Here is a 24,873-nt window from a genome sequence, read left to right on the forward strand (position 1 = left end):
TGTTAAAAATCAATATCCAATACACACTGAAAAAGAGTGGAAAAAAGATGAAAATGTAAGCTAGTCAATAGAAATAATTAGGCTTATTTTCTTTTAGTAAGTTTACTTTTTCCTGGAATTATTTTAATTTTTTTTTGTTGGACTAATATATTCTAGATTTTGTATATGGTTATTTGTTTAGAATTGAATAAAAATTGATAGGGATCAATAATGTTGATAGGTACTAAAATAATCAAAATATTGATAGGTACTAATATATTAAAAAAAAAATATTTTCGCTTTGTAGTTCCATATAGTTAATCGTCTCCTTCTCCTCCTTGTAATAAGTTGCTTTAAGACTATGTAAAACAGAAAAAAATATTCGGAATGAGTTTAATATTCACACCCAAAAAAACATAACATATACAAAGGTGACCTCCCTCCCAACATCTAAAGGTTTCTTGCCTAGTGTCTCAAGATTATAAGATCATTGTCCTCGGGTGACCTACGCCACTTCCTAATCGAGTTGATGTTGTAAGTAGATATCATTTCTGTTTTAGTTAAGAGTAAACTGTAAATACTTTCATTTCTTTCTCTTTCTATTTGTTAATTTTTTTTCTTTTCTAAACAAGAAAAAAATTATTATAAAAACACATCTTGTTTGCTCAGACATGACCATACATTTGAGGGAACCAAGGTCAACAAAAAGTAACCTGAAACTCTCCAACACAAGAAAGAAAGAAAATGAATCACTCACTCAACTTGCATACATCCATGAACTTCTGGACTGCATTATGATACTGAGTTCCCTGCAACCATACAACAAACATTTAGCATCTCCCCATCTATTTCTCATTAAACAGTGAATTAAAGAGCCGAATAAAAGACCAAAGCTTTAAAAAAATCATGCATCTAGTTGAGAACTTATCCAATCAAATTTTATGAATCTTCTTGAACTCGTAGTTAAATTTTTTTTATTTTGATAAACATTCATGGGCAACTGATAAATAACTTAATTGATAAATGGATGCAGACTATGTTAACATATGCAAAAGGGTAGAAGATGGGGTAAGTGACTTCACCTCCCAGTAGAGCTGATGACAGTTCATGCACTGCCAAAATTCCAAATTTTTGTTAAATAAGCAATTTGGTATTCTTTGGAAACCCTTTGCTGCTTCAATAGCTTCTTCAATGGTCAGCGGTTTCTGGATAAATTTTCCATTGCATTTCGTGCATCGTGACATCAACTGATTCTCGCTGATCTTTAGCTGGAAAGTCTCTATCACCTATACAACTTATTTAATTCAGTGCTAACTCAGAATAAATTCATATATCAGAAAAGTGGTTCCACAGTGAATGCATGAGGCTCTATTGGCTAAGTATGAATCCAAGCATGCCCATGAAAAAAACTATCAAGATCAGTAGCTGATGTCTTCACTAGAAGCCAAAGCTTGAATTACTAAGATGTCTTAACTTAAGACTCTTAAGAGAGATCCTGCTCTTTAAGAGCAAAACTTGCAGGTTCGGTCCAGGCATAACACAGCTCACATACTAGTGATTTCGTTTTATTGTATTGTACCTCAAGAAGCTGCTCATTTTTCAGAAGGCTTTTGACTCGATATATTTGATGCTTAGCCAAATCCTGATGTCTCAACAGTTTTGTATCTCTTGTCAATAGAACTCTCTTCTCTTTCAACGCCTGATCAAGCAACTCCCTGGCAATTATGTCAAAAAAATCAACACCGAAACTAATAAACTCAAAAAGATATTGTGATCAACAAACCACATGCCATCAAAATTTTATAATTGTAGCTTAGAGAGAAAAGTACCTTGAATCCGGCTTCTTTGAGGGTGGAACTGCAGCATCAATCCCCACACATCGTAGATGTTTCGCCAAACCTTCAACCTAGAGAGTTGTTTTATAAGCATCTGGTAGGATAAAATAAATTTAACACAAGACTGGCAGAGATTATAAAATTACCATCACATCCAAGAGAAACTTAGGACATCCATCACCTCCCAAAGATGAATCCCATGGTGGTGGACCTTGCCAGTCCACAGAACAGACCAAATGCTTATCTGTGTTCACATTCTTCAACGAGGCACCACGTCTTCTTGTTTTCTTCTTGGAGATCCTTGGTAGAAGATCAGACTCCTTCAGCAAGATCCTTTCTCCATACTTCCTGACGATCTTCAACAGATTCTCATCCATCGGCATTGTGTTTAGAGTTGTTTTTCTAGAAACCATTCCGTTGGCAATGTTTTGACCATTTTGAGTCATTGCTCTGATAACATCTGCAGCCTTGCACAGTTTGGCCGTGACAATCTTACTGGTGAAATCCGATCCATTGAGAATATCTTTTAAGCCAACGTTTATGTGTTTAGGATCTTGCAATGTGATTTCTTCAACGAGATTTGACTTGAATACGTCGAATATTTGGAGCAAGCAGTGAGCATCTGTTGCAGCGTATAGCTTCTGTTCTTCTGTTAGAGGACGGTGTGACCAGTCACTACATTGAAGCTCCTAAAAAAACAAAACCTGTACATTAATGCACGAAAATGTAATAACATAACTCCAGAAAAACTAAGCTACTCTCTTGAATTGTAATTATATAAAAGATGATTTTAATTTTCACCAAAAAAGGCAAGTTCTTTAAGGAATCAGTAACAAACCTTTGACAAAGAAATGTCTAGCAGTTCCTTGCATATAGCTGCCAAGCTTTTGATATCCTTTGGCGCCTTTCTACCAAACCGCTTATGTTGTAGATGATTGTATATGCCTGTGATATCCATGTATTGCTTCACCTATTCACATTAAAAAGCAAAATAAAAACACACAAGTCAACAATCCAATTTCAAAATAAAAGCAAGTAAAAAACAAATCAAAGGCTCTCTACTCTCTAAGTGTTCAACATTCAAAACAATTGCAAACTGGGAAACCAAACACTATATACTAAAACTTTTGCATGCATATCTGGAACTTACTATAAGTAGAGTTATCTTACTATAAGCAGTATGCACCACCCATGATCTAAACAAAAGAAACTCAACAAAGCTAAAGGTAAAACCTTTTGGCAGCAATTGGACTACACCTATCTTGAATGCAATCAAAACTTTAAACTAAAATTGAAAGTTCAAATCTTTCAACGCCTTGGTGTATTTCTAGCTCATCAGAACACACAAAACAGGAGAGAGAACAAGAAAGACACAAGCTTTAACCTCATGGAACTACTAAGAAGAGTTTCAACTTTCAAACAAAGATTGAAAGTTCAAAACTTTCAACGCCTTAGTGTATTTTCATCTCTTCACAAACACAAAACAGAGGAAGAGAACAGTAAAGGCACAAGCTTTTCACCTCATTGAACTTCCCCACACATCCACCCTGAGTGAACGTCGAGGACAAGTAAACCAAGTCCTGCTTAAACCGAAACCCGAGTTTCAGCACATCGGGAGACACGAACATATCGTTCAAGAGCTCCCACACCGAAGGGAGATGAATCGAAGTCAAGTCAATAAGGAAAACATCATCCGAGTCACGACCGAGTCGGCACGCGACTTGTAGGAGAGTAACAATCGGAAACGACGACGTACTAGAGCGTTGCGGTTTCCACTCCGCGTCCAAGGCGATCACCGTGGAGCGAGCGAAGGAGCATTTTAGGCGAGTGAACTCGGGCGAGTCGGTGGAGGAGACGAGATAGATCTTCATTAATGTGAAGAGACATTACTGTAAAGTCTCTCCGGTTGGTTTTAATGTCTTTTTAGGTTATGCCGGTTTATGAAAACCAATGTAAACCGGAATGTAATCGAAAACCGTAATAATGGCGCTAAATTAAACCCGGTTGGATGAAAACCAATTTAAACCGGGATTTAATCGTAAACCGTTACAGTGGCGCCAAATTAAACCCGGTTATTGTTTTTCCCCGCGAAAAACTCGTTGAAACAGAGATTTATCACCCCTCTCTCTCTCTCTCTCTCTCTCTCTCTCGTGAGAATGGTGGTGTCGCGGCGGAGGAGAACTCAGGTGACCAACCTTAGATCCATGGCGGATGATTCTGATTCGGAATTGGATACGGTCTGCGAGGAATGCAGCTCAGGGAAACAACCAGCGAAGCTGCTTCTTTGCGACAAATGCGACAAAGGGTTTCATCTGTTCTGTCTCAGACCGATTCTAGTTTCGGTTCCTAAAGGCTCTTGGTTCTGCCCCTCGTGTTCTAAACACCAGAACCTTAAAGGTAAGATCTTTTTAATCGGTTCGTTATGCTTGAGCTGTAGATTTTGATTTGATACTTAAAAAATGAATACTTTATTGCAGCTTTCCCTCTTGTTCAGACCAAACTCCTAGACTTCTTTCGGATTAAACGGTCCTCTTCAGACGCATCTTACATCTCATGTTCTCCTCCAGGTAAAAAGTTTACATCATATATTCAAAAAAAAAAAAAGTTTGCATCTTTGTAGTTTTTTTAGATTGGATGTTAAGATTCCGACAAAATGTTGTATGTGTTGTGTTTGGTAATATTTATCAAAAGTTTTGATTTTTTTTGCAGATAATATTGGGAAGAAAAGGAAAAGGACAAGCTTGGTGATGTCAAAGAAGAAGAGGAAGCTTCTTCCATACAACCCAACCGTTGATCCTCAAAGAAGACTCGAGCAAATGGCCTCTCTAGCCACTGCGTTGAGAGCATCCAACACTGAGTTCAGCAACAAGCTCACTTATGTACATAGCAAGGCTCTAAGATCTGCAAACAAAGCTGTCCTTGAGAAAGGAGGCATGCAGGTATGGATAGACTAATGTTCTTCACTCACATCTTCTTATGTTTTAGTATCAACTGAAGAAGATGATTGTGTATTCAATGCAATATTCAAGAAATCGCTAAGTGGTGGTTAGGCGTTTAAGAGGAGATTCTTGTTTATTTAGGCATCTAAGCCGATTTTTTGAATGCCTAGATAGTTTTTTTTTTAAATCGTTTTGTCTAGACCGATTTTTAAAACACAGATTCAATGTCACACAGGTTCTGTCTAAACAAGATGCAGAGACATTAGCCTTGTGCAAGAACATGATGGTTCGTGGTGAATGTCCACCTCTTATGGTCGTCTTTGATCCTTATGAAGGGTACTTTAACGTTCCTATTAGCTTCTCTTTTTTTTTTTACTTTTATAATCTAAAATGATTATTGAATTAGATTGGTTTTAAAACTGTGACAGGTTCACAGTAGAGGCTGATAGGTGTATTAAAGACTTGACTATAATCACAGAGTATGTTGGTGATGTTGATTATCTGAGCAACAGAGAAAATAACTATGATGGAGACAGCATGATGACTCTCCTCCATGCCTCTGATCCTTCGCAATGCCTCGTTATTTGCCCTGACAAACGCAGTAACATCGCACGTTTCATCAGCGGCATCAACAACCACACTCCGTGAGTTTCTCTTATGAGCTTGAAACGTTTTTAATATTAGCTTGTCCTCATTTGTTTTTTTTTTGTGGGCGTTTTGTGAAATGTGCAGAGAAGGGAGGAAGAAGCAGAACCTGAAGTGTGTGAGGTTCAACATCAACGGAGAAGCTAGGGTTCTTCTCGTAGCTAATAGAGATATTTCTAAAGGGGAGCGATTGTATTATGACTACAACGGATATGAACATGAATATCCAACTGAAAATTTTGTATAACCCTAAAAGTATACATATAAACTTGTTCAGCAAGAAACCAAAATGGTGTCTGGTCTTCTTGTCTTCCCATGAATCAAGCCTTATTTTTCACAAGTTGTACCACAACAACGCTGTTAAATTATCTTTCTATACTTTTATTTAAAATTATATAAGAATAATTATTATGAAATCAATCATTATTTTTTATTCTATTTTGGCAATTTTCCCTTTTTAAAATTGGTTTATGTGGTCATAGTCGGAATGTGTGCAAATCGGTTAAAAAATGATTTTTTTCTAAAAAAAATAGTTTTTTTTTTAAAGTGATTTTTTTGAAACAGTTCTTTTAACATTGATTGCTTCAACATTGAGTATCTTATTTCTAAACTAAATATAGAATGATGCAAAAAAAAATTATAGAAAATGATTTTGACTATATAATTAATCTCGTAATGAATTTTATTTAAATAAAAAGAAACATGGATATTTTTACAAGTAAAAAATGGTTCCGGCAACATTCGAACTGGTACTTGTGTTCCAAGCAAACTTTGCGGCCAAAATTCAGATCACCGTTGGTGATTCTATGTCCAAAAGAGGGTGGTTGTCGTCTCTACAACCCAGAAAAAGACATGGTTTACGTGGCGAAGAGTGACCTTTCGGGGTATCAATTCCTAGGAAACTCACGTAAGTGGTTTTTTGTGGTAGATTCTAGATCTGATCTCTACATCATAGACGCCACGAGAGGATGCTACTCCCACGTCTAGAGACACTCAAAGGTGGCACTCATGTGATTAAGCGTATAATGGCCCTCACGAACTAATGAATTTTTGGTCGAGAAAAATTCTACACGGCCAGTTTGAAATTGGTTCGACCGGAACTAAAAATAAAAATCGACCCGGTAAACTAATGTCTCGACGGAACTGTTTTGTGGTCGAGTCTTAAATATTTTGGTCGAATTTTTATTAAGCTGGACGAGATTTTCCGAGGGCAAAACAAGAACCAAAGAGAAGGAACATTTGGTTAAAATTTTATTTAAAATTATCGACCAACTTCTAAATAGTTTTTGAACTAAGTTATGCCCTCCACCAGCCTACTTGTGCACTTATTCAGTCACATGTTATGCACATGCCTACTTGCCTAGCATTTTCAGTAGGCACATGACAATCACAATCTACCTGCTTGCCTTGTTTCTTAGGTTGTCATGTGACAAACACATGAAAGGGCTAGAGTTTCTTTAGGGTAAGGACATGACAGCAACTTATGCTGAGAGTGCTGAAGCAGCTGGTGAGCTGTCCACACTCAGCCTAACTTTGTCCTAAGTGAAATCATCACCTAAAGCAAGCTCACTTCATATTTAACCCTTTCCAGCTGTTTTCCACGTCCTGAAATCTAAAGAAAAATCAAGAGAGTTTCAGAAATTTTAAGAGAGAAAGAAGAAGAGAAAACTGAAAAAAATTCAGAAACTAAAATCAAGAGAAAAAGTATGGTTGAATCTTTGGTAAAGTTCATCCATCAGTTGTTTCAGTCTGTTATTGAGAGTAAGATCAGACGGTGAGACTTTTAAATAAAACCCTAGACCTAGTTCAGTTCAGATCATGATCAAACCCACATCTCTCTTTCTGTTCAGTTCAGCCGCAAGCTAACCTTGGAGAAGAGGATCAGCTGAGACCATCTAGTCCTTTGGTTCGTCTTGGTAAGCTTTGGTCTCCTTGCTTCAGTCAATATCTGATCAGAACAGTTCATGGCTATCTTAGATCTTGGTCGGATCAGTTGTATAAGTTGTGATACAGTTCAGTTATTGTTTAGTTTCAGTTTGAATCCATCTCTTAAAACATTTAGCTAAGCTGTTATGGATTGATTGGAGTTAAACCGAACTGAACTCAATCTGATATTGTCCTGAACTGTTGTTAACTGAATATAACTGAGCTGATCTGATCTTGTATGAGAAGAACCGAGCTTGAACTGAATTGATTTAAGTTGTTTAACGTTAACCGAATTGTCGGATTGTTGATGTTCTGAACCGAACCTTGCTCTGTTTTGATCAGCTAAGGTGTGGAGCTTTACTAGTCCAACTCTGTCCATTCAGTCTCTTGGTAAGCCACAATCAAGTGAGTCGGATGAGTTGTTGAGTTAATCATAGTAACCGATCAGAACCTTGTCCACTCTTAGGTCCATTCAGCTTTGTTCAAGAGGAACTCAAGTCTTGTTCAAGCCAGTTTCAAGACTGTTTTTTAGGTGAGTCTAGACAGATGATGAGATAGATCATGAATGAGTACATGATTGAGTTTAATTGTAATATCTTAATTAGATAGTAAAGTCTTTGAATCCTTTAAGAAGTGTATGGTGTTTACTTAGTGAAAACACTTACACTTAAAGAATAATGAAAATGTTATAGTGAGGTTAATACTAATCTTAATACTTGTTCTCAAGTAATAATCTTAATTATGAAATAATCTTGATTTAATTAAGAATTAACTTTAGATTAATTAAGAATTAATTTGGGACTAATTGAAAATTAATTATGATTAATTTTGGATTAATTTTGAAACAATCGTAGAAGTGAAAATCATGTGAAGTCTTATTATATTCACTATCTTTAAAGTCTCCGCATTATCGTGACTTGGTCCTGTAAAGGGAACAAGGTCATAAAAACACGATGATGGGGTAGCTTCCTAGAGACCGTATACTGCATGACGATGCAGTGTATCATAAGTTTCCTATGTCGATATATCAATAGCTGATGAGAAAGCAATGAATGCATATAAAGCCATCTCAGCTGGCTATAAAATCGTTGTTACAACACCAGGAGAGGTTTTGTTTCTCTATACCAGAGCTTACGAGCCAGCCTCTGGAAAGCCTAGGATCTTTCGTCTGTACAAAAGGGATGCTAAAGATCTAGACCCGGGAACCTTAGATACATGGCTTGTTAAGGTGGATTCTATAGGTGATGAGGCTTTGTTTTTTGATTTGGGTATCACCGTGCCTGCTGACCACACCCTTGGTATTGAGCCAAGCTCCATCTACTTCACCCGTAACGACCGCCGTTTCAGTCACACGAAACGTTTAACTACATGCATCGACGTATGTGTGTACAAACTTGCAACAAAGACCATCAAACGCGTCCCCGGTCTCTCCTCCAACTTCAGACTCAAGGTTGCCATGTGGTTTCTCCCCTCTTGATTGGTTTCTTGCGTTGTTATTTTCATTCATGTGTTCAATCTTGCAACAAAGATACTAACCGCTTCCCCATGATGTCTCCCTTTGATGTATAATCTTTTGACACTGCTAAGTGTTTTAACTTTAAGCATCTTAAGACTTATGTTTCAAATTTCAATCACTTCAAGTAAGCTAGAGAGGCTGATTGTGGAAGAATCTCAATTCAAGATGATTGAAATGGAGCAGTAATTGTTGTTAGATTGAGATAAGATTTGGTATAAACGAAACTATGGGAATAGCATTGATGCAGAAGGAAAAGCCATGTTAATGCATATGCAGAATACTTGGAGCATGGGGGTTTAAGAAGATATGTTTTGAAGGGAAACATTTTATTCTCTATCTCGAGTACATATTTTGGGTTATGTTTGTATTGATAGTTGTTAGAGTTACATTTGTATCAATGTTAATGCGATGGATTATTTTTTATAAAGGTGAATCTTAGTGGCAAGTATAATTGTTTTAGAGTAACCACACATCCTAGATTTACTTTTACTTTCTTAAACTAGTTTTTAAAGCAATTTGGTCCCAATCCTAGAAAAACTCGAATAATTCGAAGGCTAAAGCTATTTGAGTTTAGTATGAGGTAAACAAAAATACAATTTTTTTTTAACTGACAATGGTACATCTTCCAGCGCAGGATTGACAGCGAGGCATGGAGAACCATTTCTTCCATCTCTGTGGTTCCTCAAACTTATTGGTAAAATGCGAAGAACAGGTAACTTGGGTGAGATGATTTTTAAAATGAGACAAAAATAGATTAAATGTTGAGACTAAACAGTTCTATTATAAATTATCCATTTATATAGTCCCACAACAAATAAAATAGAGATAGAACAAAAGAAACATAAAAAGTGTATATCAATAATGACTGAAATTTATATACTAAAAATTGTTGCCCTCGGTGATAAAAACTCTTGGTTCCGTCCCTGAGTTGGGCTGGCGTCATACCCGGTAACGTTTTCTTATACGCTGCAATCAAACAATATGAGTATCAAAATATTACATCTGTAATTATAGCATCTACATGTAACAACTGAAGATATAGAAATAAAATTCTAAGAAAAAGACTTGTATATAAAGTCCACGTCAATCAAAATAACCAATGAAAATATTTTAACTACTAACATACGACATGGTGAGTAGTCTAATCTTAACCTATGCTGAATATGTATTCCACTGATTCAAGAGTAACTACATCATATAACCTATGCTGAATATGTGTACCACTGATTCAAGCGTATCTACATCATATAAGCGATAACTCTTACCTTAACTAACATTAAATTTGATTGATACTAATCAAGGTAACATAATATCAATTTGATTCAAGTAGAAAAGCAAGGCATTACCGTGGCCAGTGGCTCCACGCGACCAGTAACGCACGTAACACTTGGCTAAGTGCACTTCACCCCAAGCAGTTATTCCACACAACGACTTCAGCTGTTTGTTCGCTTCCTTCAAACAGTCGTTACAGTCACTCGCACTAAGATCTCCAGTACACTGAGCCACAGCTTGCGCTCCCTCTTGATGTTAGGAGTTTTCAAGGCTCCTAAGACAAATGCTGTAGTTTAAATGATTGTCGAACCAGTTCTGAGAGATATCAAAGCACCGAGAATGCAAGTAATCACTTAATCTAAGTGCAACCAATGATTTAGATGGGGTTTTAAACTATGACTAATTAAAAGAAATAACTAAATGATACTTTCTTAACTATTGGAAAAGAGAACTCATGGATATAGGGATTAGACCTCGGGTGATCAAGTTTCGAACTAAAGATGGCAAACGATCAATCAATCTATTAACCTTAAGCTTGGACACAATCCTAAACAAACTCTATGTCTAGATGAATGTTCATTTACTTAACACAATTCAAACATCAAATGTCTTTGGTTGAATAATATGAAAGCAATCATAACTAGCAAGTCCAATGGCTATCTTAGTACCTCTAACAACAAATGTCTTTGGCAAAGTATGCTAAAAGCTAAGAAGAGCTGTCTCGGGCATTTCCTCGAACACCTTTCGGGGGGAAATGCCTAAGGATCAACTACTGAGTGGCCAACTCAGAAGATGCATTATACTCACTCAACTAGCAAGGAAATATGAATGATCTACACTAAAACATCCTAGTTCTAACCTAATCACCCTCAATCTCCCTATCCCATGAATTCAAAAGGTGATTACTCACTAATCTCCATGATTCCTCTTAAACCCATGTTGGATTTCAGATTAATCATGTAGAGAAACACAGGAAATAGATAAGAACACAGAATTCTCAATAATAAACTGATCAATTGATTCAAAGAGATGACTTTCCAAAGGTTTTTGGTGGTTTTTCTAAGAACAAAGATGATCCCCCTCTTGGTGGCTCCTAGAGTATTAAAACATAGGTTTAGAAAATAAAAACGTGCATAATGAAATGACCAAAAGGCCCTTGAGAAATCACAAATTCGAGTAGAAATAAAACGCGCAGCGACCTCAGCCCGTCGCTCCGACAAGTCGCTCCAGGCTTCGGGAGCGACCTCGCTGTGTCGCTGCGAGAGGTCGCTCCGGGCTCGTTCTCGCGTCTCCGGGTGATGAAACCGCGAGCGACTTCTCCCTGTCGCTCCCATAACGTCGCTCCCAGCTGGAGCGACCTCGCTGTGTCGCTCCGAGAGGTCGCTCCGGGCTTGTTCTCGCATCTCCGAGTGATGAAACCGCGAGCGACTTCTCCCTGTCGCTCTGGTTAGGTCGCTCCAGTAGGGTGATCAGAGCGACCTCGCTGTGTCGCTCCGGACTGGTCGCTCCCATGCCTTGCTCGCCCAATGACCATTCTAAACACTCCTTTTTGAGCTCCAAATGCCTCCAAGTGTCTCCAAGAACTCCATGTGGTACTCCAATACCTGATAAGGACTCATGTATGCAAAATGCAACCTAAACATGGCTAAATCCTAATCTATATGATCAAAATACACATGGATGAATGGATAAAACAATAGAAATATGCAAGATATCACCTCTCCTATCGAAGCTCTGTAAGGTACGCTATCGGCGTCCACTACGAAACTCACCATCTTACTGGTCTTAGTCAACTCGTCCGGGCTATACCCCCACGGTGTCCCGCATATCCTAGCCAGCAACGTCTTATTCGCCACGCCTAGGAACTTAGTGTTCTTATACTCCACGAAACAACCTTCAAGCAGCAACGCGCCGCCGGACGCGCCCCCGCAGAGACTTTGTAGTATGCGAGCAGCTTGCGCGACGCATCTAGCGCAATCATCGGAACGTGTGGAGAGGTCGCTGCGGCAGTGGTGCATCCCGTGGACGGTTTTGCCGTAGGTTCCGACAGTGAAATGGTCGTATGTAAAGATATTAGCTGAGTTTACGAGCGAGGTGAGTAGCGAGTTGACATTTGAGTCGTAAGATGATCCGGGAAGGTACTTGGAGCAAAAAGACGATCCTCGAAAGTAGTTTGGTTGCGTACAATGGTGGTAGTAAAGAAAAGTATTGTCGGAAGGAGATGAGAAGTTTCTGATAAGAGATGCGGCTGCGATGACGACGGAGATGGCAATAATTGTGTTTATCGGTGACATGACGTTCTCTTTCGCTAATGTGCTGCTTTCGAGTGTTTTAGAAAATATTTAAGTAATTATGAGATAATGGCAAGCAACTCGTTATTCTTTGGTGGCTTTTCTATATAAGTAAATAAATAATTTTCAGAAAATTATTAAATTACATGACATCTCACCAACTTACACGATTATGAAAGTGTTTCAACTACAAAAGTAGTCATCGGAACTAAAAAAATAATAATCAAATTAAAATATCAAGTTTCTGATTTAATAAAAGGTTAGAGAGGTGATGCTAATGGAGGAAGGATCGAAATGGAGATGGATATTGTTCTACCAAAAGTACAACAACGTTATGAATGCAACTTAAAAAACTATAATAATTACTTTAAATGAAAATTGAGAGAAGTAGTATTACATCACTTACAAAATTGACATAAATGTTAATATCATTTCATAGAATTGATATATATTGATATCATTTAAATAATTGATGCAAATAGTTGTCATTTTTGCATCAATTATTAACAAAATGATGCAAATTATTTGTATCATCACTTTCAGAGTCATTTAAATAAGTGATGCAAATTTATTTTACATCATTTAACACTGATGCAAATATTTAAAATAACTGATGTTAAACAATCATTTTTTTTAGTGTGAGTATATAAATAAATGGGCTGTTTAAAAGTTAAAGAATTAATGCTTTTGAAATTATTAGAGGGTTAAAGTGTGCTGGGAGAAAATTAAACTTTAAAATAAATTAAAACCACAACAGCTTTAAAAGATTAAACTCTAATCATGGTTTTTAGTTTGGCAATAGGACAACAATAAAAGCTGTGAATTACATTCAACTCCTCTTGTTGTAGACTTGTAGTATGTCATATGGAAGAGTTCCCTTTGGAGATTTGGAAATAGACAAGTATAAACATTCTTTTATAAATAATTTAGGATGGTTAGTTTAGTTTTTCTTTCAAAACTTAAAATATTTACAAAACTGGTCTTTTAAAGATAAATTAGAAAGTGATATCAAATTTGTGAAAAAATTTCCAAATTTTAATTTAAATATTTAACGTTATGAATTATCTAATCTTTCTTCAAATAGCCATGTTCGCATTGTAAAGATCTTATTCGACATAAGCTTTCATAACATCAAAGCCGAGATCATTCACACGGTTGCTCATAATACGAATATGCAAAAAAAAAAATAGCATATCTTAACTTAATATGGATAGGATGTATAAGTTATTTTCTTAATTATCCATTTGATCCAAACTTTTCTATATAAACTCACATATTAACTAATTAAAACAGCTCAAAGATAAATCACTAGTTGAAATAAAATTTTGAGAATAATAGTAAGAATTTTTCGTCAATTCTGCTCAGTTTTATATTCACGAGAGAAAAAGATCATACACTATTTTTAACATAACAATAGCAAAAAAATACAAAACGTAGGTCAATAGTGATTTAAGTTTAGATAGTACATATGATGTCTTCTGATAAAAGAGGTTCCTTTGGGTGGCCACGTGCTTAGCCCGTATCCCTTTCTTAAACTCTACATTGAAAAAACATTTATCATATATAAATCTTTTAACTAAATTATATATTAGAAGAAACTCATGCATAAGAGAGAATGTTGAATAAGTTAGACTGTGGTTACCATTTTTAGACAAAATATTACATGTGAAAAAAAATTTATACTTTCACATGTAAATTTTTTTTACCAATCAAAGATATTTTAATTCATTTTTATTTACTTTAGTAACTTTAGTCACTGTGATTCCCCCATTTTCTCTCTTTCACTCCCACCTTTTATGCTTCTTCCTTTTTTATAGAAATTACCAGCACAGGCTCACAGCTTTATAATCATTCTATGACTTTCTCTTATTATTTCCAAAATTAATATTCGACCTTTAAAAAAGAAACCAAACAGAGAAGGCTTTATAGTTACCTTGGCCGATGGATCCACTTGACGAGTAACCAACGTAGCACTTGGCTAAGTAAACGTCACTCCAAGTGCTTGTTCCGCAAAACGGTTGAAGTTTCAGCCGTTGGATCGCTTCCATCAAACAGTCTTGACAATCCGTTGCACTGAGATCTCCGGTGCACTGCGCTACAGCTTGCGCTTTCCCTGACCTCTCCACTCTGTAGGACGTACCACTACTTGCAACCACGTCCACCAACACCTTAGCCTGAGTCAACTCGTCCGACTTATACTTATACCCAGCCGGTTTTCCGCAACTCATAACCATAGCCGTCGTATCCGCCACTCCAAAGAACATAACGTTATCGTACTTCACTAAGCAGCCTTCGAGCTGTAAAGCGCAGCCGCTCTCACCAAAGCTGTCACTTCGGAGCAGGCTAACAGCTTGCGTGACACAACTAACGCACTCATTGGAGGAGAGATCACCCCGGCACTGGTGTAGCCCGTAGTTTCCGTTGACGGTGAGGTTGTTGTATGAGTAGATAGAAGCTGAGTTTACGAACATGTTGAGTAGCGAGTCGACATTTGACCTGGAAGACGATCCTGGAAAGTACTTTGGTGGAGAGCAGTAGTGGTAGTAGACTAACGGCTCTACGGTGGGAAATGCAAAATTTGTGAGAAGATATACGGCTGCGATGACGACGGAGATCGAGATAATTGCTATTGTCGCTGACATGATCACTTTCGCCGATGTGTTACCTTTTGGCCTTTGGGTGTATATGTCTGTATCACAAAATATGAGTATGTATGCATGAGAAAGGGGCAGGCAATTCTATATGCTCAGTGCGTTGAGACATATATCCTTAGTGAAGTCTTTGCAATACGTTATTCGGTTACATAAAATATATGAAAAATTGATAAAGTGGCAGGCATCTCTTTATGTTCGGTGCGTTAATATATGCATATACATATATCATTATGAAGCATTTGCAATACGTTATTAGGTTATAATATATAAAATATTCTTAGCATTCGTACCAGAAAAGGTTATACAAATATATGAAAACATGATAAAGTGGCAGGCATCTCTTTATGCTCGGTGAATTAATATATGCATTAGACATTTATCATTATGAAGCATTTGCATAACTTTATATGGCTATATAAAATATAACATTCGTACCAAGGAAAGGTTATAAAAACATATGAAAACTTGATAAAAGTGGCAGGCATCTCTTTATGCTCAGTGTGTATAATATATGTCAATGAAAGAAACATTAGCAATCGATTATTAATTCATAAAATATATGAAACACATAAATACATCATTATATAACTGGTAGGCAGCTCCTTATGCTCGGTATATCATTATGAAAACATTCGCAACAGAGTTTTAGATTGTATAAAATATATGGAAACTGCTTAATTAATCTAACTAGTTGGTAACTATCCCTCCATGAGAAATTTCAAAAAAACAAACTATCCATCCATGAGGGGTTTTCTATATAAATTAATATATTACAAAATCTCACCATAACATTAGTTTTAATTAAACACACTGAAAATTAATATTTCCTCTATTTCTGAAAGATTAAAATTAAAAAAAAAAATATTTTAAATAAGATATATGTTTAAAGTTCGTATATAATTTTTTTAATTAATAATATTAAATTATAAATTTTGAAAATGCTGATTTTAATTACTGAAATACCATTATATTTAAATAATTAGACATAAATAACCATAAATTTATGCATTTATAATATTAATATATTGTTTCAATATGTGAAACGCCAAAAAAAACGATACAACTTTTTAAAAAGAGGGAGTATAACTTTGTTGATAATATTCAATATTTACTTCATTAGGTCTATAATAACAAATGTCAAACATCTGGAGTATCAAACAAGTATGCATGACTTTCAACAACTTGCACGATTTTAGAACTGTTATAATACTATATCATGAGGAATCGAAATAATTTAGTAACAATAAAGATCAACTTGCTGAAGTAAAAAGGTTTAACAGGTGGGTGACTAATGGAGGAAGAATCATTTCTGAAGATGGACATTGTTTGACCAAAATTACAGGAACAAAGTTGTGATTGCATTAACTTGATTTGGTAATTTTGTAGTATGCGAGCAGCTTGCGCGACGCATCTAGCGCAATCATCGGAACGTGTGGAGAGGTCGCTGCGGCAGTGGTGCATCCCGTGGACGGTTTTGCCGTAGGTTCCGACAGTGAAATGGTTGTATGTAAAGACATTAGCTGAGTTTACGATCGAGGTGAGTAGCGTGTTGACATTTGAGTCGTAAGATGATCCGGGAAGGTACTTGGAGAAAAAAGACGATCCTCGAAAGTAGTTTGGTTGCGTACAATGGTGGTAGTAAAGAAAAGTATTGTCGGAAGGAGATGAGAAGTTTCTGATAAGAGATGCGGCTGCGATGACGACGGAGATGGCAATAATTGTGTTTATGGGTGACATGATTTTCTCTTTCGCTGATGTGCTGCTTAATTATGATTTATTTATAAATAAAGTTTTAAATTATTTTTAGTAGGTATGAAAAGTTAAAACGTCTATTAATTTAAAATAAATAAATTTTAGTAATTACGACATGGAGGCAGATTTGACAGCTTCTCTGTATAAATAAATAAATAAATGCCAAAAATTATTAAATTACATGACATATCAACAACTTTAAATCCGTTTTTTTTTGTTCAAAAGTTGTTGTGCACTGGTTACAAATTGTACACCTAGAAAAGTAGCCATCGGATCTAAAAATAAAAATCCAGTAAAATATCAAGTTGTTGATTTAATAAGGTTAAAAATCTATAGCGATCAAGATAATTGTTTTCGTCGATGACATGATCACTTTCGCCGATGTGCTGCTTTTTGGCCTTCTTGGGGTATCATATGGAATTATCATATGTCTATCATATATAGTATGTATATCATTATGAAAACATATGCAATGCTATATAAAACATATGAAAATTTGTATAGTTATTGTAACAAATTAGTAAATATCATTTTTTGACCTTTTTTTTACAAAAAATATTGTAATCAAGGGCGGCGGACCACAAGCCAAAAAAAAAGGAACTCATATAGAAACATAAAAAATTTGAAAATGAGAAGAAATTCAAATTATGGTGATCAAAACTAATATCTCTTTTTTTTATTTTTTATTAGCCTCATTGAAATGATGATATTTTTGTTATGACAAGTTTCTAACTTTATTCAATAACCTTTTTTTGTATCGTAAATCTTTAAAAATATAAAATTAATATTTTTAAAAAAAAATGGGGGCCCAAAAGATTTGGGGATCCAAGACCTAAGCTCAACTCGTCGTGTTCAGGGAGGCCCTGATTGTAATCCCTGTTCGGGATCGCGCTACGCGTAACGCGTACTGCTGGTTCAGACCTAGCGAATTGAGAAAAAAATCGGAGATTGATCGGAAATTAATTTTAAATGTTTTTATTATATATATTAATATTTGTAAGTAAATACTGTAGTTGTAGTGTAGTCTAGTAGTTTGTGTGCTTAACTTGTGCTATGAAGTTGTTGGTTCGAACAGAGGAGTGGTTGTTTTTGCTTTATTTTTCTATTTTTATTTTTAATGACTGAAAATTTACGGAAATGCTCTTATCTTAAACTTCACCACTACGACATGTAAATCCTAATTTCTGCTTCTTATCATTTTTTTCAAGATTCACGCCACTTTGACCTCTTTTCTTGTAAGTTTGTTCAATTTTAATACGGTTTCAACCATACACATGATATTAACCTCGTAATTTAGTAAAAACAATTCTTTTTGGAAAATCTGAATTTTTGAGCGAGTTAGTTCAATCCGCCATGGTTTACTGTCGAACAACGTTTAAGCGCTGTGTAATCGGCCGATTTATCGGCGTTTTCGAACAGGATTGTAACATTAGTACTGGTCACTGGAAATTAGTATAACTTTGCTCGATAATATTTTGTATTTATAATTAGGTCTATCGTTGAACAATTAATTTAACTATTTTATATAATAATAATAATAATAACGAATGTCAGACATTTTGAAGTGTATCAAACAAGTATGGATGACTTATCAACAACTTATACGAGTTTAGAAAGTGTTATAATATTGATTTTACTACAATGCATCGAAATAATTAAGAAACAATAAAGATCAACTTATTCTCTGGGAAAATGATATTTTATTCCTCAACTATTTAAAATCAAAACATTTAATACACAAATATTGATTACGCAAAATTATTTCCAAATTAATTGTTGACTGTTAACGGTTAACTATTTCAAAACTTCTCGCAAATAATACTTAGATATTAAATGTGATGATTTCAAACGGTTGCAAAATAAAAAGCTATATATCTTTTTGTTTTGAATTTCTAAATCAATGTACCAGTCAATTTTTTAAAAATAGAGTTAAGAAAATTTATCAAAGAAACCAATTAGAGATGTTTCTAATGCACACCATAGATTGTCTAAATCTGAGATCCATAACAATCTATAAAAGTGATTTTACTTTAATTTTGTTAATTTTGAAGATAAATATTTAAATTGTGAAAGCTTGTACACATTTATGTTATATGTAAGTACTGGAAAACATCTAATATTATCAGTCTTATATGTCTACATATAGTTTGTATTATGACCGATATATATGTCTGTATAAGGTTTTACAAAAAAACTATAGTGATAAAAAAACCTTATGTAAATCATAATAAAAGCTTATACACATTGAGAAATTGAGTACAAAATAAATAAATAATTTATATTCATCCAACTTGATAAATTTTCTTAACTCAAATTTTTGAAAATGATTGATTTTTATTTAAAAACTCAAAATAAAAATATATGTTTTTATTCTTCAAATATTTGAAATCAGCACATTTTATATCTAAGTATTGTTTGCGCAAAATTATTTCCGAACCAATTTTTTAATGCGAAAAATTGGGTTTGAAATAATCAACCGTACAAAATTGAACGAAAATTGTTAGTTTTCCATTTATACTTTAACGGTTGATTATTTTATGTTTAATTTTATGCAGTCAATAATTAGTTCGAGAATAATTATACACAATAAAACTTAAGTATATTAAATATACTGATTTCAAATAGTTCGAAAATAAAATACTCATTTTCCCACCTATTCTCACAAAAGAACACAATAAAGATCAACTTGCTGATTTAAAAAGGTTTAATAGATACGAGTGGAGGAGGAAGGATCAATTCCGAAGATGGACCCAATTAGTTATTACTTATTATCTTATCCATAATCTATATAAAGAGCAACTTATCCATCCATCCACTAATATTACGAAGTAATTACGTATATAACGACGTAATTCAACTACATATTTTTCTCTTTTACAAAAAAAAACTAAATACTCTTCTCTAATTTTTTGTGCCATCAGTAGTATTCTCTAATTAAAATTCACTTATTAGCTAATTAAAAAGCTCAAAAATAAACAACCAGTTGAAATAAAATGTTGAAAATGATAGTAAAGATGAGTTATATTGTCAGATCTCCGCATATTTATATTCATTCGAGCAAAAAAACACACATAAAAAATAATATACCCAAAACCAAAACATAAAAAAAGTATGACCATAATGATTTAATTAGATCAAATAAACTTGTTGTCCTCATATATAACAAATTCCTTTGGGCCGCCACGTGCTTAGCCCGAATCCCTTTCTTGAACTCTACATTGAAACCATACAATTATCAAATATACGTCTATACTTAAATTATAGGATAATAGATTTTGATAACAAAAAAAAAAATATGATAAATAGCACATAAAGAATCTTTTATTTTAAGATAACACTAATTAAAAGGTAAAATGACTAAGTTATTCTAAACTCTAAAGCCTTATCTTAGTTTCACCTCTTAAATATTAAACCTTAAATCCTAATAACTAAACGTACTCAAATATAAAATAAAACTAGATATTAACCCGCACATCCGTGCGGATATATTTATATTTTAAAATTAATATTTAAAATATAAAATATGTTATAAAGATATATATCTAATATCAATTTTATGTATATAATTTTTATTTTAAAAATTTATATTTGTTGAAATTTGTTTGATGATATTGTACAAATCATATATTAATGAAGTATTTTTGTTTATTTATTTAAAATGCAAGATCAATATTAATAGTTTAATTTTAAACATTAGTTTTATATGAATTAATAAAAAAAATTATTAGCTTCTTTGTTTAGAAATTTTTATTCTCGAAATATTTTTATGTGAATAAATTAAATTATTTTTGTTATATTTTAAAATATTATTTTATTTAATATTTTATATTTCAGTTTAATGTTTTTATTTTTACTAAACATATCAACATAAAATGTTACAACCAATAAAATATTTTTTATTTTGTTTTATTTAAAAATTTTATTTGATAATTTAAAAAGAATTGGACTATACTTTTTAATTTTAAAATTAGTTACTGAAATATATAAAATATGGTCTATATTAAATATGAGAAGCAGTCAAATGATGATTACCTGATGACAATATATTTATATTTTTTAAAAATGTTATTGTTTAGATATATATTGTTTTTGTTAGGAGAATATCATATATGAGTAATTTTAGGATGTTTAGTTAAATTTCTAATGAATGGTCTAACATAGACTTGTGTATGATAGATAAAAAATAGGACTTTATTTTAATAGAGTAGATAAAAAAATTAGTTTTTCAACTGATGCTATTTTTGGGAACGGATTATTTTGGTGATATTCTAGACTACTTCTCTAAATTATATACATCAAAACAAAATAACGCATGACAGAAAATGTTCAAAAATATAGTAATTAATATGCTTTCTACATTAAAAAAAATATGCTTCTACATATATGACCTTACTTTATTTTTAGTTCTCCAGAATATATATCGAATCTTTAAAAAAGGCAACGGAGCAGAAAAGGATGTAACTACCTTCACCGACGGCTCCATGCGACGAGTAACCAACGTAGCACTTGGCTAAGTAGACGTCACCCCAAGTGCTTGTTCCGCAAAACGGTTGAAGTTTCAGCCGTTGGATCGCTTCCATCAAACAGTCTTGACAATCGGTTGCACTAAGATCACCGGTGCACTGCGCTACAGCTTGCGCTTCCCCTGACCTCTCCACTCTGTATGACGTACCACTATTTGCAACCACTTTATCAACCAACGCATTAGCCTGAGCCAACTCGTCCGACTTATATTTATACCCAGCCGGTGTCCCGCAACTCATAACCATGGCCGTCTTATCGGCCACGCCAAAGAACACAACGTTGTCGTACTTCACTAAACAGCCTTCGAGCTGCAATGCGCAGCCGGTCTCGCCTACGCTGTTACTTTGGAGCAGGCGAACAGCTTGAGTTACACAACTTACGCACTCATCGGAGGTTAGATCACCCCGGCACTGGTGCAGTCCGTAGTTTCCGTTGACAGTGAGATTGTTGTATGTGTAGATAGAAGCTGAGTTTACGAACATGCTGAGTAGCGAGTTGACATTTGGCTTGATAGCCGCTCCGGTGAAGTACTTTGGTGCAGAGCATTGGTGGTAGTAGACTAATGGATTCACAGAGGGATATAGCCAGTTTGTGAGAAAATATACGGCTACGATGGCGACAGCGATCGAGATAACTGGTTTTATCAATGACATCTCTTTCGGCGATGCCATACCTTTTGGCCTTATGGGGTATGTCTAAATCACAAAATATGTGTAAACATGAGAAATTGTATATATATACACATACACATATATCATTATGAAAATATTTGCAAATTGCAGTAGATTGTTTAGATTATATAAAATTAATGAAAATAGGAGGAAGTGGTAGGCAACTACTCTCTATGTTCGTTGCGTTACTACTTAATATATGCTATCATTATGAAAATATTTAACAGATTATATTAGATAAAATATATGAAAACTAGCTTAAGACCCGCTCAATTGCGCAGAATAAATCTTATATATAAAACTAATTTTAATTTATTATTATCTATTTGTATTTGTATACGTATTATGTATATAATTAAATTAGAGTAAAGACATAAATCAAAATAATACATCTTTTTTAACTACGATAACTTTTTTGATAAATAAATCAAAACAATCATTTTATTTATTTTATATGGTATATAACTAAATTTCAATGACATAGACATAGATATATATTATGTTTTAATATAAATATTTATTATTGTGAATTCATACTCATATGATAAACACACAATTTCTAATGTGCGATTTTTTAATGCAAATTTTAAAATTAAAATATTAAGATTTTAATACTTTTACAATACAAATTTAAAATTATCATATTTAAGTATTTGCTATGTTATAATTAAACTAGATTAATATATAATATGGATGTCTAGTAAATGAGACTTCTTATTCGTACGATTTATGATTATTTGTATCTTGTTATTACCAAAACAAATCAAACCATTGATCACAAAATTTTAGTATGAGACATTTAACGTTTTTAATAATTTACTAGATTTTGACCCGCGCTTTCAAAGCGCGGAATTATTTTCGAAACATTCCAAATTTATTTGATATAAATTTGTATTTTAATTGTATCTACACTTAGATATTACAAATGAAAAATTATATTCAATGTTTTGAAATTCGACCCGACCCGTAGTTAAATTGCCAAATTCGATGGTTCATATGTAATGCATTTTAGTTTTCAAAAAAAAAACTGTTATTTAAAAATTCTATAAAACCCGTAACAACCGTTAAAACCCGAGATCTGGTTATCGGTTGAACTGATAGATGATCCAATATATAATCCGGTTTGATTTATTATTATATTTAGAGTATTGTAATATATATTCATGAACGTTCAGATGAATAGTAAATATATTATGAAATTGATATTCCAATTTTAATACAATTTTAGTCCAACTAAAATTCTATATTGTTAATGGATTAATATTTGAGTGGATGCATACTAAAAATAAAATAGATTTGAGCATCAATAATGTGTATACGTCTATTACAAATTAATGATTTACATTTGCAAAAAAATATATAATTGTTTATTTAGTTAGTTTACTTTTGTTATTCACATATTATTAGATACTTTTTGATGTTTTGTCTATGGCTTATTTTAAATTTAAAAGTTAATTTCATTATTCGCATTAGAAATGTAAATATTTATTATTTTAATTTTGATATATATTTTTATTATATTTAGTTCTTAATTTTTATAATTTATAGATATAATTATATTTTTAAGCAATTAAAATATTAACTCTTACTCTCTAGCTTCGATTTATGTTAATGTAATGTTTTATGATATATTTGTGTTAATATATTTGTTCAATTGGTTTATATTTAATATATATATTACATGTCTGTTTGAGTAACCCGTAAAAAATATATTCATTAAACTATCAATAGTAACATGTTTCATCATATAATTACTATTAATATTTATTTTATAATATATATTTATATACATATTAATACTCTAACTATAAGAATTATATTTTTATGTATTTGGTGAGGGTTTTGAACAATTTGTTTTTTTTTGCATTTGGATTAATATATAGTTGTATATATACGAATGAATAGATATATATATATATATATATATATATATAATTATTTATTACATTAATAACTAAAATATAATTGATTAGTTATTTGAATTTCGAATTAATATAAATTAAATTCATTAGCTTAAAAAATAATAGATTAGTTAGTTAGTTCCTTAATTTTAGGTATGATATATATTTAACAATTAAATTAGATATGAGTAGAAATAATAGGAAATATAATTAAATATAATGGTCCAATCTAGACTATTTGTAAGTAGATAAAAATTGCTTCTGTTTTAATAGTATTGATAGTCGTTTTAAAAAATCAAAATATAACATATAAGAACAAATTTATTATTTTATTATATAGTTAATGTGGTTGTTTAATATTTTTTATTAATATAAAATTAAACAAAAAATAGCTAAGATACAAAAATTATCATCAAATATTTATCATTTATAATCATTACTTGTCATATATACGTTAATCATATTAGACAATTCCGTAGTTTTTATTTAAGGAAAGTATGAGAATATTCTTTTGTACACTATTTATCAATTTAATAGTTAGTTTAATAAAAAATATAATATAAGTTAAGATGGACCAACCTATTTCTCTAAAAAATCTAAATTTCATTCTCATGGTGACACATGACTACAAAATAATGTTGTAATGTTTTTCAATTAATATATAAAGGATTGCTTAATTAATGTAACTAATTAGTAAGTACTCCTCATTTGACGTGGTTTTCTATATAAATAATCTTTCCGTTTCAAATTAGTTGTCATTGTAGGGTAAACTTTTCGTTTTAAAATAAGTGTTGTTTTATAATTTTAATGCAAAATTTATTAATTTTAGATTTTTATTGATTGAAATGTGGTTAGGTGTACTGGTAACGATGTTTTTATCTAGTAAATATACAAAATTAAATATTTTCTTTGCTCAAATCTAAATCGACAATTAAAATGAAAAAGATTAGAATAGATATAACTGAGTT

At 32.9% G+C, this 24,873-nt stretch overlaps 5 protein-coding genes across 19 annotated transcripts; 2 read left to right on the forward strand and 3 right to left on the reverse strand.

Moving 5' to 3' along the window:
* Window positions 1-546: 546 nt before the first annotated feature.
* Window positions 547-3,711, reverse strand: LOC103854862 (exonuclease mut-7 homolog). The gene is made up of 7 exons (XM_009131820.3): window positions 3,335-3,711; window positions 2,653-2,784; window positions 1,961-2,503; window positions 1,809-1,885; window positions 1,559-1,694; window positions 1,062-1,265; window positions 547-788 (listed from the first exon to the last, which is right to left on the reverse strand). Exons 1-7 carry the CDS (start codon window positions 3,683-3,685, stop codon window positions 729-731), a joined length of 1,503 nt encoding a protein of 500 aa, XP_009130068.2. The 5' UTR covers window positions 3,686-3,711; the 3' UTR covers window positions 547-728.
* Window positions 3,712-3,775: 64 nt separating this feature from the next.
* On the forward strand, window positions 3,776-8,025 carry LOC103854863 (histone-lysine N-methyltransferase ATXR6-like). Of its 6 annotated transcripts, none has more exons than XR_004455197.1 (8): window positions 3,776-4,211; window positions 4,292-4,381; window positions 4,524-4,753; window positions 4,989-5,089; window positions 5,182-5,397; window positions 5,486-7,314; window positions 7,667-7,714; window positions 7,791-8,025. XR_004455197.1 is itself a non-coding variant. In XM_009131821.3 (6 exons), exons 1-6 carry the CDS (start codon window positions 3,971-3,973, stop codon window positions 5,643-5,645), a joined length of 1,038 nt encoding a protein of 345 aa, XP_009130069.1. In that variant the 5' UTR covers window positions 3,776-3,970; the 3' UTR covers window positions 5,646-8,025. The 6 variants fall into 6 exon arrangements, 1 of the variants encoding a protein (XP_009130069.1); XR_004455199.1 differs by having other exon boundaries at window positions 5,486-7,159; window positions 7,249-7,314; window positions 7,667-8,025; XR_004455196.1 differs by having other exon boundaries at window positions 5,486-7,714.
* Window positions 8,026-8,372: 347 nt separating this feature from the next.
* LOC103854865 (F-box protein At5g25290-like) lies at window positions 8,373-8,801 on the forward strand. Its single transcript, XM_033285329.1, has one exon. The coding sequence runs from the start codon at window positions 8,373-8,375 to the stop codon at window positions 8,799-8,801; it is 429 nt and encodes a 142-aa protein (XP_033141220.1).
* Window positions 8,426-19,484, reverse strand: LOC103854864 (plasmodesmata-located protein 6-like). Of its 10 annotated transcripts, XM_033284554.1 has the most exons (5): window positions 16,513-19,484; window positions 11,831-12,124; window positions 11,312-11,747; window positions 10,187-10,386; window positions 8,426-9,806 (listed from the first exon to the last, which is right to left on the reverse strand). In XM_033284554.1, the coding sequence occupies exons 1-3, from the start codon at window positions 16,792-16,794 to the stop codon at window positions 11,313-11,315; spliced, it is 1,011 nt and encodes a 336-aa protein (XP_033140445.1). In that variant the 5' UTR covers window positions 16,795-19,484; the 3' UTR covers window positions 8,426-9,806; window positions 10,187-10,386; window position 11,312. The 10 variants fall into 10 exon arrangements, with proteins under 10 accessions (XP_033140445.1, XP_033140451.1, XP_033140452.1 ...); XM_033284560.1 differs by lacking the exon at window positions 11,312-11,747 and having other exon boundaries at window positions 11,885-13,940; window positions 14,337-19,484; XM_033284561.1 differs by lacking the exon at window positions 11,312-11,747 and having other exon boundaries at window positions 10,187-10,398; window positions 11,885-13,940; window positions 14,337-19,484.
* A 230-nt stretch (window positions 19,485-19,714) lies between these two features.
* Window positions 19,715-23,805, reverse strand: LOC117131801 (plasmodesmata-located protein 6-like). Its single transcript, XM_033284573.1, has 2 exons — window positions 21,275-23,805; window positions 19,715-20,022 (listed from the first exon to the last, which is right to left on the reverse strand). Exons 1-2 carry the CDS (start codon window positions 22,002-22,004, stop codon window positions 19,859-19,861), a joined length of 894 nt encoding a protein of 297 aa, XP_033140464.1. The 5' UTR covers window positions 22,005-23,805; the 3' UTR covers window positions 19,715-19,858.
* Between the last annotated feature and the right edge of the window lie 1,068 nt (window positions 23,806-24,873).

Source organism: Brassica rapa, chromosome A02 (assembly GCF_000309985.2).
Source record: "Brassica rapa cultivar Chiifu-401-42 chromosome A02, CAAS_Brap_v3.01, whole genome shotgun sequence".
Classification (NCBI taxonomy): Eukaryota; Viridiplantae; Streptophyta; class Magnoliopsida; order Brassicales; family Brassicaceae; genus Brassica; species Brassica rapa.

What these genes read in the sequence shown, in the direction of transcription:
- LOC103854862 (XM_009131820.3), bottom strand. Translation starts at nt 3,685, where the DNA reads ATGAAGATCTATCTCGTCTCCTCCACCGACTCGCCCGAGTTCACTCGC. An exon ending in AGTTTCTCTTGGATGTGATG is followed by an intron (nt 1,886 to 1,960) that starts GTAATTTTATAA and finishes ACAACTCTCTAG; the next exon opens with GTTGAAGGTTTGGCGAAACA. An exon ending in TCAAAGAAGCCGGATTCAAG is followed by an intron (nt 1,695 to 1,808) that starts GTACTTTTCTCT and finishes CATAATTGCCAG; the next exon opens with GGAGTTGCTTGATCAGGCGT.
- LOC103854863 (XM_009131821.3), top strand. Translation starts at nt 3,971, where the DNA reads ATGGTGGTGTCGCGGCGGAGGAGAACTCAGGTGACCAACCTTAGATCC. An exon ending in CATCTCATGTTCTCCTCCAG is followed by an intron (nt 4,382 to 4,523) that starts GTAAAAAGTTTA and finishes TTTTTTTTGCAG; the next exon opens with ATAATATTGGGAAGAAAAGG. An exon ending in GGCATCAACAACCACACTCC is followed by an intron (nt 5,398 to 5,485) that starts GTGAGTTTCTCT and finishes TGAAATGTGCAG; the next exon opens with AGAAGGGAGGAAGAAGCAGA.
- LOC103854865 (XM_033285329.1), top strand. Translation starts at nt 8,373, where the DNA reads ATGAATGCATATAAAGCCATCTCAGCTGGCTATAAAATCGTTGTTACA.
- LOC103854864 (XM_033284554.1), bottom strand. Translation starts at nt 16,794, where the DNA reads ATGTCACCCATAAACACAATTATTGCCATCTCCGTCGTCATCGCAGCC. An exon ending in AAACCGTCCACGGGATGCAC is followed by an intron (nt 12,125 to 16,512) that starts CACTGCCGCAGC and finishes CACGGGATGCAC; the next exon opens with CACTGCCGCAGCGACCTCTC. An exon ending in ACAGAGCTTCGATAGGAGAG is followed by an intron (nt 11,748 to 11,830) that starts GTGATATCTTGC and finishes AGCCATGTTTAG; the next exon opens with GTTGCATTTTGCATACATGA.
- LOC117131801 (XM_033284573.1), bottom strand. Translation starts at nt 22,004, where the DNA reads ATGGCATCGCCGAAAGAGATGTCATTGATAAAACCAGTTATCTCGATC. An exon ending in GCATGGAGCCGTCGGTGAAG is followed by an intron (nt 20,023 to 21,274) that starts GTAGTTACATCC and finishes GTTTCAATGTAG; the next exon opens with AGTTCAAGAAAGGGATTCGG.